This window comes from Panthera tigris, chromosome C1 (assembly GCF_018350195.1).
Source record: "Panthera tigris isolate Pti1 chromosome C1, P.tigris_Pti1_mat1.1, whole genome shotgun sequence".
NCBI lineage: Eukaryota > Metazoa > Chordata > Mammalia > Carnivora > Felidae > Panthera > Panthera tigris.
In genome coordinates, this window is record NC_056667.1 from 90,832,824 (window position 1) to 90,846,208 (window position 13,385).

Sequence of the window (13,385 nt, forward strand, 5' to 3'; positions counted from 1 at the left end):
AAACCCCAAATAAGTCACCATGCCTTTCCTTCTAGTGTTCTCCATCAGGAAAGCAGGAAAGGTCTGACCAGTCATGGTATGCAGGCTGAGCTGGAATGTCAAAGCTGCTCAGCACTTTTGCCAGGTGTCCCCTGTTAGCTTCCTGTCTTACTTCCCTGTCCTACTCCCTACCAAATATTCCAGCCCTACCTTCAATGTCTCGCTTTACCTCTCTCTGTCTCCTTGAGCTCAGGAGCTAGTCTTACCTCCTACTGCCCAGAAACAAAATGAGGCCATTAAGGGAAAGTTACCTCCACTTCCCATTCCAGCCAATAAGCTTTATATGCATGTGTATCAAAATCTATCTACCAATCTACTTGTCTGTCTACTAAAATAGATATATGCCCACTGTTCAGAAAAAGGCAGAGAACAAAAGACACATTGTATTTACATGTTCAGTAAATAATTTATCGGGCATCAGTTTGGTGCCAGGGACAGTGCCCATTACTGACTTATAACCACAGTGAGCATGTTAGATGTGGTGCAGACACATACAAGGGGAGCCCATAAGTGTCTCCCACAGGTTCAAGGCACATGAAATATGTTTTCTTCCAGGGCAGTTAAGCTGGACTCTGAGCCCCTATACTGGGATGGTAGTGGAGAATTCAGTTACAGTCATCACTGTGATCTGCCAATACAAGAATGTCCATGCATTTCATATCATCTGCACCGGTTAGCAGTGAGCAGGCCCTCAGGCTACAGATCCCTTTAACCCCAAGGGTTCTACAGCTTCCATCCATACCTGGCACTGTTTAGTCTTTGGCAAGGCAAGGAAGCTCAGTGCTTGGGGCCTTATTTTTTTTTTAATATAATTTATTGTCAAGTTATCTACCATACAGTGTATACAGTGTGCTCTTGTTTTCAGGGTAGATTCCCATGATTCATCGCTTACATACAACACCCAGTGCTCATCCCAACAAGTACCCTCCTCAACGCCCATCTCCTATTTTCCCCTTCCCCCCATCAACCCTCAGTTTGTTCTCTGTATTTAAGAGTCTCTTATGGTTTGCCTCCCTTTTGAAACTATTTTTTCCCCTTCCCTCCTCTCATGGTCTTCCGTTAAGTTTCTTAAATTCCACACATGAGTGAAAACATTTGCGGCCTTCTTAGGATTGTGGGACTGTGTAGGAACTCTTTTTTCTTTTATGAGATAATTTGTTTTTGTAGTTTCAACTTTTTATTTAAATCCCAGTTAGTTAACATACTCCGAGATAATTTTTGGAGACATTTAAGATAACCAGCAGTTTGACTAGAAATATATATGAATAGCACAAATACTGAAATGTGGCAAAATTTGGTCACACGGATCATTTCTTACATGAATCACCTTTATCATCTCTGTAAAAGATGCCTTTTATGTTCTCAAGTAACAATAGCTCCTTTTATTAACATTTTTAATACTTTCAAAGGACTATATATTCTAGACAATTTGCAAAAAGTGAAAAGTCTAAAGATGAAAATTAAAATTACTAAAATCACCCATACTCCCACCAGCCAGAGATAAACACTGGTCGCATTTTGGTACAGTTTGTTCTAGTACTTCTTCTAAGGTCTGTATTACATAGGGCACGTGTAGGGGTGTATGTCTGTGCTTATGGAGATCATGCTGGATAAACATTTGTGCTGCTTTTCCTCCTGACATAGCGTCATGCCCTTTGAAATGGTGGTTTAGACCCTGATGTGTGTTGCATCGTGTGTGACTAAGCCTCCCAACAGGAGCCATCTTTCACCTCAGGCAAAAGAGTAGAGGCTGCACCTTTTTATTAAACTAGACAAGTGTGTTTTCTGATACCAGATGAGAAACTGTGTGATTTCTCAGCACGGTCTTTTGAGCACCTTGCCTGTGTCTCTGTCTGAAGGTGTTGACCTAAATAGGATTTCAATACATCATTAGTGATCGCTTTGGGAAAAGATACCCAGCCTTTGGCTTGTGGGATTCTCAGTGAATTAATTCTTTCTCAACATCAGCGGAGGGGTTTTTTTGGAGGGGGTGGTTGCAGAAGCTGAAAACTTGGGGGGTGTTTGGGCAGCGCCTCTCGCTCCTGCATTGGAGTCATCTGTGATTTCTCTCACGCTGGCTGTGTTGCTGCAAGCTGCAAACATAGGCTCCTTCAAAATGAACGTGGCTGTTTTTATGATGTTTTGAGCAGTGTTTCCTTGAACTGGACAAGAGCAAGTGTCACTCCCATAATCAGTGCCTTGAGATTAGATGAATATGAATAGAACGGCTTCTCTCTGATGTCAGAACCTGCTGTACTTCATTACCCACACATGTCTGAGCACCCAGCTGACAGCTCCCACATTGTTCCCGACGGCCCCTTCAGCTCTGCTCCTTGGCCTCATTACACCGAAACCAAGTAGACTGGATGCTGTCACACGGGCATTGTGCCACCAGCACCACTGTCCCCAGATGGATAGAAATGCAGCACGCAGGGTAGGCTGAGAGCAGGAAGGCAAAAATGTTTCCAATGGATGGCCCCCACGTTGCAGTCTAGCTCCTGGTTTGCATCTGTATCTATCCCTGCCTCACCAAAGCAGAGGCTAAAGTTGGGCTGTGGGGTAGTACCCTCCCTATTCCCCTGAAAACACACCTTCTGTACTCTGATCAGTACCCAAGAAAGTACATTGTGAGTACACAAGTCACCTTTGAACAGACGGGAACTGTGCACCCAAGCCAACTCACAGAACTGTTGTGGAGTACACAACAGTTGGATATAAATAAATATTCAAGGACTGCACATTTGACCCCACAGGGGACACATAGATGCATCTTTGAGGGAGGACATTTGCTTCCATTTTCACTTCAGTGCCTTGAATTGAATAGGTAGTGATGAAATCCTCATCTGGCAGAGACAGGAGCAACAGCTCACTCTTCAACCCAGGCTTCTAACACTTGGCAGGGATTGGAAAGGTACTGAACATTAACAAAGTATACTTAGGTTATGTTTTATATTTTTTTAAACCACCTCCACATAACTTATCTTGAGGGTCCCAACAACTGTGAGGTGGGTGAACAGGACAAGCGTTATTACTCTTGCTTCAGAAATGAAGAAAGAGAGCCACAAAGAGGTTAAATGATTTCCCCAATTCACGCAGCCCATTAACTACAGAGACCAGTCTTGAATCACAAGTTCTCTTTGCCTCATTCTCTTCATACCATCTCATGCTTATAGTACAAGTCAGGAGAAAAACTATTCCTGTACTAGACAAGACTGACAAGCAAAACCAGTCAAGCAAAAAAAGCCACCTGAGTCATCACCAGGACTAATACTGGAGACGTCCAACAATCATCACGTATTTCATCAAAAAGAAGAGGAATTCCTCACTTTTTGCCTTTTCAGACAATAGGCTTACCATGATAATATGCATGCAAATCATAAAGTTCAAGAGAACTTTAGAAATACCTATGTCAAACTCTTCCCCTAACTCTGTAGCTGTCATCAGAATGTAAGCTCCCCAGAAGCAGCTGCATTGTCCACCTGGCTCCCGCTATGTGCCCATCGTCGAGAACAGTGACTGGTGGGATGATGGATGGATGGATGGATGGATGGATGGATGGATGGATGGTTGGATGGATGTGTGGATGGATGTGTGGATGGATGGATGGATGGATGGATGGATGTGTGGATGGATGGATGGATGGATGTGTGGATGGATGTGTGGATGGATGGATGGATGGATGGATGGATAGATGTCACTAAGTGGCTTCATGATATGTCCAAAGCCTCACAGCATAATGATGGCTAGTCAGACCCAAAACTCATGTTTCATGCCTCTTAATGTTTTCTCCACCGTACATCTACCAGTCATAGCCAGACACAAGTGAGAAGAGATGGAGGGAAATGCAGTTAGAGTACCCAGAATTCAAAAAAAGCCCATTAGACCATGGTCTGCAAAGTTTTTTCTATACCCCAGGAGCTAACCTGTAGGTTCAGTTTTATAGCTCCCAGCTCACAAGTTAGTATAACAGCCACCAAGGCTGAATAAATGGGTCATAATCATAGCTCTTCATCTCCCTGCCACAAAATCTCAAATGTCTAAATCAGAACTGAATGTTTCACACATGCCTTTGTTATTAGCCTGTTTGGTAGAGGTTATTCACTCTTTGACGTTTCTTTGAAAAGGACGGGAACAATTTGGAACATCTTTCCCTCGGCAATCCTGGGCTTGTTTCAGGTGGTGAAGGTAGAGGTCACTTTATTAATACAACCATCAAGGAAGGCTGTCATGGCAACGCATTGCATCAATCCCTTGAAGTGCCTGAGACAAAGCCAAAAAGAGAAACTTTCAAGTCTATAAATACAGACCCAGCATTGCTCAAGCATAGCAACTCACTGACAGGGTGAACCTAAATGTATAGCTTTGAACAAGACCCAAACAGAGAAAAGAAAACTTCCCTTTTGTAATGTAATGGATCATCATGACCATAACGGGAAAAAGTGACCCTTCAGGTCAGAAAAGAAAAGAAGACTAGAGCAAGCAGCAGCATTAAGTTCTGGCTGGTGCCCATTTTGAGCATAGGGATCCTTCTCTATGTCTGCTTTTCCATTCCTTCCAGAAAGGACTAATAGAGGGAAAAGGAATCAAACTCTCATAATGCACATTTTGACAAGAGATTGCAGTTGGGGAATAGGAAATGTGTATGACAAGGAACCTACAAAAAAGTTAAAGAATTGAATAATTTGGGGGTGCCTGGGTGGCTCAGTCAGTTAAGCATCCAACTTTGGCTCAGGTCATGATCTCACGGTTTGTGAGTTTGAGCCCTGCATTGCTTTCTGCTGTCAGCACAGAGCCCAATTCAGATCCTCTGCCTGCCCCTCTCTCTCCACCCCTCCCCTGCCCCCTCTTTCTCAAAAAAAAAAAAAAAAACTTAAAAAAATTGAATAGTTAACTACATCCCAGTGGCTCATTATTCAAGCTAGAAAAAAAATAAGTAGCAAAAAAGGGAGGAAGAAATGCTGCGCATTCCTGTTTTTTCACTTTGAAAATTCTGAGTGTTCTTAGAAACTCATAGCAATTGTGGAAGCCTATTTATCTACCATTGTAGCTTGCTTACTGAAGGTGTGATCAGAGCTATTATAACACCTTGCCAACCACAAACTTTCCACCAGGATTCCACACTTCATCTTTTAGCCGTGTAACTGTTCGGGTCTAACATTAATATTGTAACCTTTCTATCAAGGGCCACAGATCATTTGGGTCACTCTACTTGAAAGCATTCCTGATATTGAAATGTCAGGGGGTTATAGATTATATGGTGTGATATTGGACACACCATACATGAATTATTTTTATCAATTGTAAAATTATCCTTCAGAATATGGCCAAACTATTACCAAAGAAGGATTAGCTTATCCAGTATCTAAGGATATCATAATAAAAGGTATCATAATAAAAACAATGGTGTCTAACAAATAGCAATTTGCATCCAATACTGGATCAAGTGTTGGAAAAGGGATTGAAAAACAAACCTTCCCTGTTTACCGAGGTCATACACTCTTAGATTATCAATAGCGGTAAGGAAAAAATCAGAACATGTTTAATGTAAATACTTCCCAAAATAAGGACAAATCCACACAGAAGGGCACCAAGTAAAGGAAGTGATAACTGCAAAAACTCCCCGGTTGGATTTTTAATCTGCAGTGACATGCCAGACAAGATGGCGATGATGACAGGACTGTAAATGGCTGTTCATCCTCATGCCAGTTCTATCAGCTGGTGGTGGATGCCTGAAACCTTATGTTGCAAGAAATCCGGAAGTGTGATGCAAGAGAGTGCCATGGATAAGTAGCTATGTCTTCTCCATGGAGGAAGAGGAAATGGCAGCATATGCAGCATATTTGCTGTTCCCAAACCAGACCTCTGCTATTTTTGGTTATATTTATGTCTGAGCTGATTGGTATTTGGGGCTCTCCTAGAATGCGGTAGAAGTCTAGAAGATGTGAGATTCGATCCTGTCAACAAACACCTCAACCTAGGCACAGTGTGGTCTGACAGCAGAACAGCCGACAATACAATATGAAGGTCAATACAAGTGACAACCTACTGAGGATTACAGAGGTGAATTATATTGTCTTGAGGAGCACAGGGTGCACACTGTACACCACCATTTACTGCGTTTCTCCTGAATGTTCTATTCTATGTAAAGAGCAGTAATCTGCAAATCAAGAGACCTGATTCAGCTCTAGTTCTTCCCTAAATTGCATTTGGTTTCCTCATCTAGAACTTGCCTAGTTTCTGGAGTCTCCTCAAGCTCTGATTTTACTGTTTCTAACAGGGCAAAGTAGAACAAATTACATGACAAGGCTGATTTTGGTTCCTCTCTCCTACTCTTTAATTATGAACAGCACTCAAGGGTCTGTCTTAGATCCCAAGCTTCTGTATTTACTCCCCTCCAAGGATAATCCACTCTTACATTTCAACTTCAAGTACTTATAGTTGCCTCTAACTCCCGAGCTGCACACCTACAAACTCAAAATCCTCTGTGACCTAGAATCACCAAGACATCTTCATTCTCCTTTGCCCAGTATGTGTAAAGACAACTCCTCCTCATTGCCTGGCTGACACCCCCATTCAGAAATTCATCATGTTACCATCAGCGTTAATTGAAGAGAGATTCTTTGTTGTGGGGGCTGTCCTGTGCATTGAGGGATATTTAGCAGCCTCTCTGGCCTCTGTCCGGTAGCGGGCCCTGAGATGTGACAGCCAAACATCTGTAGACATCATCAAGTGTCTGCAGGGAGACAATGTCATCCACTGTGGAAAACCACTGCTTTAGACTGACAACCAAAGACCTCGGTGAAATGTTAGCTCTTTAAATTTCTTCAATCCTTTTTTAAATTATTCTGAAATCCCTTCTTACCAGATTCAATCAAGAATCAAATGCTTATTTTTAAATTTCTTTCACCCAACTCAAAGTGCCCTTCCTCTCATACTCTGCCAGTCTGTTTATCCCTAGACAGAGTCAACCACAGCAGGAAAACTTCTAGGCTTAATTTTATACCCTCATATGATCACTGCATTTTGTTGACATCTTTTCTTCTCAGAACGCTTCATGATCTTTCATTCTCTTCCTATGACCTAAATGCTGATATTCTTCAGTTTTCCAACTGGTTCCTTCATTTCTCCTTGCTGTGTATTCCACCAAGATCAGGTCTTGGTGATGACCACCATCACTCCTGCTCCAAACCTGTATCTCCAAGATGACCCACCTCCTGAATGGTTAATTAATTTTTCCAACTAATAACAAGACCCCTAAGGAAGAGCCTACAGACCCCTCAGAGTCAATAGGTCCAAGAAAAGTGCATTTTCATCCCTGACCAAAGTCTTCCTCCAATCTACATTTCTTAATAAATTACATTATAATGCATCCAAATACTGAAAATTACCCATTTCAAATCACCTGTGTCCAAATCTTCCCCTTCTCTCTCCCCAGTGCTCTAACTAGACCAAGCCCATTGTACTGAAGCATCTGGGTTGCATGGCTGGCTCCATGCAAAGGTCAGCCTCCAGTCTGTCCTTTCTCTGGCCAAGCCTCATCTGTCTATTTCCCCCTTAAAACCCTGCCCTGGTCATAGGTCTTTGATGGCTCCCCATTGCCTGTTATTTAAACGCTGTGTTGTGTGTTATGTAGAGCTTACACAGTCATCAGGCCACAACCTACCTTTCTAGTCTCCATTTTCCCTGTGCACATCCAACATTCCAGCCACTGCAGTCCACTCACCATTCACTAGCGTGTCCCATGCATCTCTCACTCAGGCTCCTGTCAGGAAACTGAAACCACACTAGGCATTTTGACAGAATTTATCAAAGGAAATCATTAAACAGGTGTTTTGGAATTTAGAAATGAGAGCCCCTGAAGTCACTCAGAGATAGTAACTGTGTAAGCAGGGAGCAGCAACACTCCCAGGCAGAGGGCTTACAGGGAAGGGGATGGGTTATTAGAAACTAGAAGTACAGGGGGAGACCGCACAGACATGGAACGTGCATCTCTGAGATGTAATGCCTGGCTGCTCCTAGTACCTCTGCAACATGGGCAAGGGCCCCTTAGAGCTAAGCTCAAACCTCTAGGGAAGGAATGCTGCTGGGTTGGTGCAGGGACCTTCTAAGGGTGAGATAAAGCTGGTTCTGAGTAAAGCTATGCACTGGGACCAAATGCTGCTATTGGGATGAAGGGCCATGGTGGGGCAACAATGTTAGGAAGAGCCATCAAATGGGAAAAGGGAAATCTCTTCACCTTCTCCAGTGCCTCTAGTGCCCCCTGTTGGTGGAAGCCAGGAGACAATTTGGAGAAGGAAGGGTGGGTTTAGAGTTGAGAGACAATTGCTTAATAACCAGCACTCTGCACTTCCCTGTCTCCTTATCCATACTCATACAGCTTCCCCATCCATAATGCTCTTCCAACCAATATCTGCCTGGAGTACACCATTGTTTAAATACAATCTCCTTTCTAATCTTCTCTAATTTTCCCCCAAATAATTATTTCCACTAGCATTTTGCAAATATTTCCTTTCTAGTCTTCTTTGGTCTCACAGTTACTTGTGTATGTTCATTTTATTTGTTTTCTGCCAAACTGTGAACTTCTTTAGGGCAGGTAGAGTTACAACCATAGAATGGAGCAGGGTGCCTGGCACACAACAGATGTTGGCTGAGATGGATGGAATCAATAAAGGCATGTCAATGAAATTAATATTAGATCACTTCTTGTACATATTTTATCTTCCCAACCAGACTTGAACTCCATAAGAGCAGAGTTCACGCTTTATAATATTTTTTAAAAACTTTTTCATGGTGTTCAGTACAAGGCTTCATATGCTGAAGAAGAGCTCAGTGATATTTGTTAACCACCTAGTTTATTCGTTAAGCATCACAAATTTGGTTCAAAAAGACATGAAGTTGGAGAATAGATGTATGAAGAGCAGGTAAGATCTGTAGTTAGGTTTAGACGTGCTTCTAGCACATGACTCCAACAAAGTGCTGTTCATACGCTGAAGTTCTGTGTTTGTTGAATAGCACAATCGGGAGACTAAATGTAAAATGTCTTATAGTGAATTGTAAAGTGATGAAATATATTCTAGGTTTGATTTCTTTTCTGCTTACCTCCTACAGAAAAATAGATATCCCCAATTCACGGTATTATGAATCCTGGGTTACATCTCTTCCTTGCATATTTATTGAATTTCTCACACTTCCCAACATCAACTAGCAGATTATTTAAATGTAGGAAAGGTATTGAATCTGAACTTAATCACCAGCTTCTTGAAAAAAGAAAAAAAAGAAATAAAGAAAGAAACCTCTGTTCAACTGATTTACATTCAAGTCCAAGAAGAAAAATAGCTTTTTTTTTTAAGGGGAGCAATATTTAATTAACTATTGATTTCTTCTCAATTATTCAAGGCAAGCAATTATCGATATTGATGGAACAGATATTTCCCTACCTCCAGTGCCCAAATGAAAGGAAATATCCCATTCAGCAATCTGCTGCCTGGAACAAGAAATGCTGAGAATCTTTAACTTTAAATGGAAACAGTTATTTGGATCTGTTTATTCCATGTTGCCCCAATTAAACAGATATTTCCTGAAGTGTAAGCAAAACAAAATCCTGAAAACCTAGGTATGCTTCTCAAATTAACAACAACCATCTCTGACCATGGGTGTAACCATTCTACCCTTGTAGATTTTGCCTCGCAGCCACAGATCTTGGCATTTTTTTAACAATGACACATAAAATACCATCATTTGGGTCTAATATTCAAGATTTCTACCACCCAATGAGAGGTAGCTTAAATAATCATTAGAACCCCTGAGACACTACCGTGTATATCAATATTTTGAGCCTCAAGGATTTGGTAGGCCTTAATAGTCACTTCTGACATTTACAGACAGCAAATGTGGGTACATTTGAAAATTATACCAGTGAGTGATGCAGCTGCCTTAGAGGTTGCCAAAGAGTTACTGTGGAAGAAGGTAAAAGAAGGCCTTGTTTAGGGCACTTTGTTATGAACTCTGTGAGTGTCCGCTACCATCATTCCTCAGCTCATTTGCACACAGGGCATTAGCACATTTGTGTGTAAGAAGCTTCTTTTGAAGGTGACATGACTGCTGAACATGATTAATGGACAAGCAACATTCTCTATTGAATTACTACTTGGGAGGTTTTTTTTTTTTTAATACTTTGCACTTGATAGTAATATTAAGTGTGTGTGTGCGTGTGTGTGTGTGTGTGTGTGTGTGTGTGTGTCTGTGTTTAATTCACCTGGTACCCCTGGGGAAATTTGACCATGACATTTTTTAAAAATGAAAAATGTTATAATTTATAAGAATCTATTTTTTCTGCTCTGCCCCTACCCCCAACTCCAGAGTGGTTCTATATATTAAGTGCTTAAGCAGCATATGTTGCTGGGAAGTGTTCTTGGCTCTTTTACTCTTTGTTATTATTTTAATTTCCCTGGGTCCTATTTAACATTCTGCTAAATCAGTGAAACCTTGATTATCTAAAAGAATAGGAGACATGGAATTAATGAGGATAACCAGAACTTTGAAACAAGTAATTATTAGAGATGAAAATTACATGACAGGGACCATGAATGAATTGCAGTATCTGGAATTGCTTGCTTGATTTATTCAAACGGATTCTATTAATTGGTGGACAGAGTGAAATTTTGGTAATCAGGGTTTCATCACCGCATTTTTTACTATTCGGGGAAATCAAGGTAACCTTGGACTCTATTTCCCATATTTACATGGCGATGAATATCCTAATAGGGCTGTCAGGGGTAAATATGACCGCTCGTCCTCCCTCTCCTCCCACAAAACCACTTTCTCTCTTCTGATCTGGCTGCCCGCCTGCCTGGAGCATGCTGCCTGTCCCCTGACCGGTCCCCTCTCCCCTCTTGCTTCCCTGTTGGCTCGGTCTTCCTGCATGCAGTGGCTGGAATCACCTGCAGGGAGAATGGCCCACCCCTTAGAGGTTCTTGGTCATTTCAGCAATACTGCTTTGCATTTTAACTTCCATTCACCTGGCTTTAAAACTCTGCATTCTTGTATGGGGCACTCGCTCTTTAAAAACCCGGGAGGTCACAACAGGTCCCAGTTCTATGAAGAGAAGATACTGCCAAACCAGGAGTATTACATTCCTTCGTATTCGATAGCCTGAAATGGACAATGATACCATCCAGGATAGCAGCAAAAATCTATACGAAAAGGACAAATATGATAATTAAAAAAAAAAAAAAAAAGGCAGCGGACTACATTCGTTTGGAAACTGGAGTCACATGCTTAGTTTGTGGAGGGGAGGGGGGAAGCACAAGATCGATAGAGATTTTTTTAAGCTGAAAAACACGATGTACTAGATGAACTTAAATTGATTCTGCTTCTCCTCCCCGCGCCCCGCCCGACCCCCACCCCTCGTTCTGCAGCGAATGTCTGCGACAACGAGCTCCTGCACTGCCAGAACGGAGGGACGTGCCACAACAACGTGCGCTGCCTGTGTCCGGCCGCGTACACCGGCATCCTGTGCGAGAAGCTGCGGTGCGAGGAGGCGGGCAGCTGCGGCTCCGACTCGGGCCAGGGGGCGCCCCCTCCCGGCTCCCCGGCGCTGCTGCTGCTGGCCGCGCTGCTGGGCACAGCCAGCCCCCTGCTGTTCTAGATGGGCCACCAGCCACCGGCCGGAGCGCGTGCCCGCCCGGGAGGGGGAGCCAACGCAACGCGAGCATTCGCTGCTAACATAGGAAACACACACTCAGACACCCCACTCAAACACCGTGTACAAACTAAGAAGGCCTAACTGAACTAAGCCATATTTATCAGCCGTGGACAGCACATCCCGAGTCAAGACTGTTACTATCTGACTCCAGAGGAGTTGGCAGCTGTTGATACCATCACCGCAAATCACATTGCCAGCTGCAGAGCATTATTGCCGATCGGAAAGGCTGTGACAGCCCCTGAAACAGGAAGGACAACAAACAAATCAAGCAACCTAAAAACATTCGCTACTCGCCCGCGGGGTGCCCCAGCACCACTGGCCCGGTGTGTGGACCAACCAAATAGAAGCATTCTTTGCTGGCAGTGCACTGTGGGTATAAGGAAATCTGTTACAAGCTGCCATATTGGCCTGCTTCAGTCCCTGAACCCCTTCCAACCTGTGCTTTAGTGAACGTTGCTCTGTAACCCTTGTTGGTTGAAAGATTTCTTTGTCTGATGTTAGTAATGCACATGTGTAACAACCCCCTCCAAAAGCTCAAGCCAGTCATACCCTGTATATCTTAGCAGCACTGAGTTATCCCAGTGCAAGCACACATCCACTGTCCAAGAGTGGCTATAGGAAAAAAAGAAAAAAAAGAAAAAAAAAAAAAAAAGAAAGTGTATCTATCCTTTTGTATTCAAATGAAGTTATTTTTCTTGAAATACTGTAATATGTAGATTTTTTGTATTCTTGCCAATTTGTGTTACCAGACAATCTGTTGATGTATCTAATTCGAATCAGCAAAGACTGACATTTTATTTTGTCCTCTTCGGTTCTGTTTTGTTTCATTGTGCAGAGATCTCTCTGTAAGGGCAACGAACGTGCTGGCATCAAAGAATATCAGTTTACATATAATAACAAGTGTAATAAGATTCCACCAAAGGACATTCTAAGTGTTTTCTTGTTGCTTTAACACTGGAAGATTTAAAGAATAAAAATTCCTGCGTAAATGATTTCAGGAATTTGTATTGCAATTTCTTAAGATGAATGGAGCAGCCAGCAAGCAGTTCCACACTCACTTTACTGGTTTCTCTGTGGACTGAATACATTCAGCTGATGAATTTAGTACCCAGGAAGATGGATTGATGTTCACTAGCTTGGACAACTTCTGCAAAACATGAGACTATTTCCACTTGGGAAAAAATTATAACAGCAAAAAAAAAAAAAAAAAAAGTCTAAATGATTGCCAAGATTATGCCAAAGCCTGTTGGCAGGGTATTAAGAGACTTTGATTTTTTAAGTCATGCTATTTTCACAGATTGATGTGATCGTGTGACTCTAGGGATGCTGATCTATGTATCTTTGCAAATACAGTGTTTACATGGAGTATCATGAGAGAAAACCTGGAGAACCAGGAAATTCGCAGGGAATTTGAGTGATTAGCAATTTGAATATCTTCAGACTTAGTATTTAGAGGAAATATCAAAATATACAGCAGCAAGTAGACATGACTGCTGTTCCTGAGAATAAAGTTTGTTTTAAGTACCACCCGAGGTGTAATAAATTGTTTCTGCCTTTTATCAGGCCAATTACTGTGCAAGGCAGCAAGGGGAGGTGGGTGTGGGAGAACCCTCGCAAACTTTCACAGTGGCTCAAAGAGTGT

General features: G+C 42.3%; 1 protein-coding gene across 2 annotated transcripts in view; it reads left to right on the forward strand.

Moving 5' to 3' along the window:
• The window catches only part of NTNG1 (netrin G1), a 344,789-nt gene extending 331,769 nt beyond the window's left edge, over positions 1-13,020 (forward strand). For both annotated transcript variants that reach the window (XM_042998068.1, XM_042998069.1), the window contains one exon: positions 11,457-13,020. In XM_042998068.1, the coding sequence (XP_042854002.1) occupies positions 11,457-11,686 (230 nt within the window). In that variant the 3' untranslated portion in view covers positions 11,687-13,020. The remainder of the gene's footprint in view (positions 1-11,456) is intronic.
• Positions 13,021-13,385: the final 365 nt, after the last annotated feature.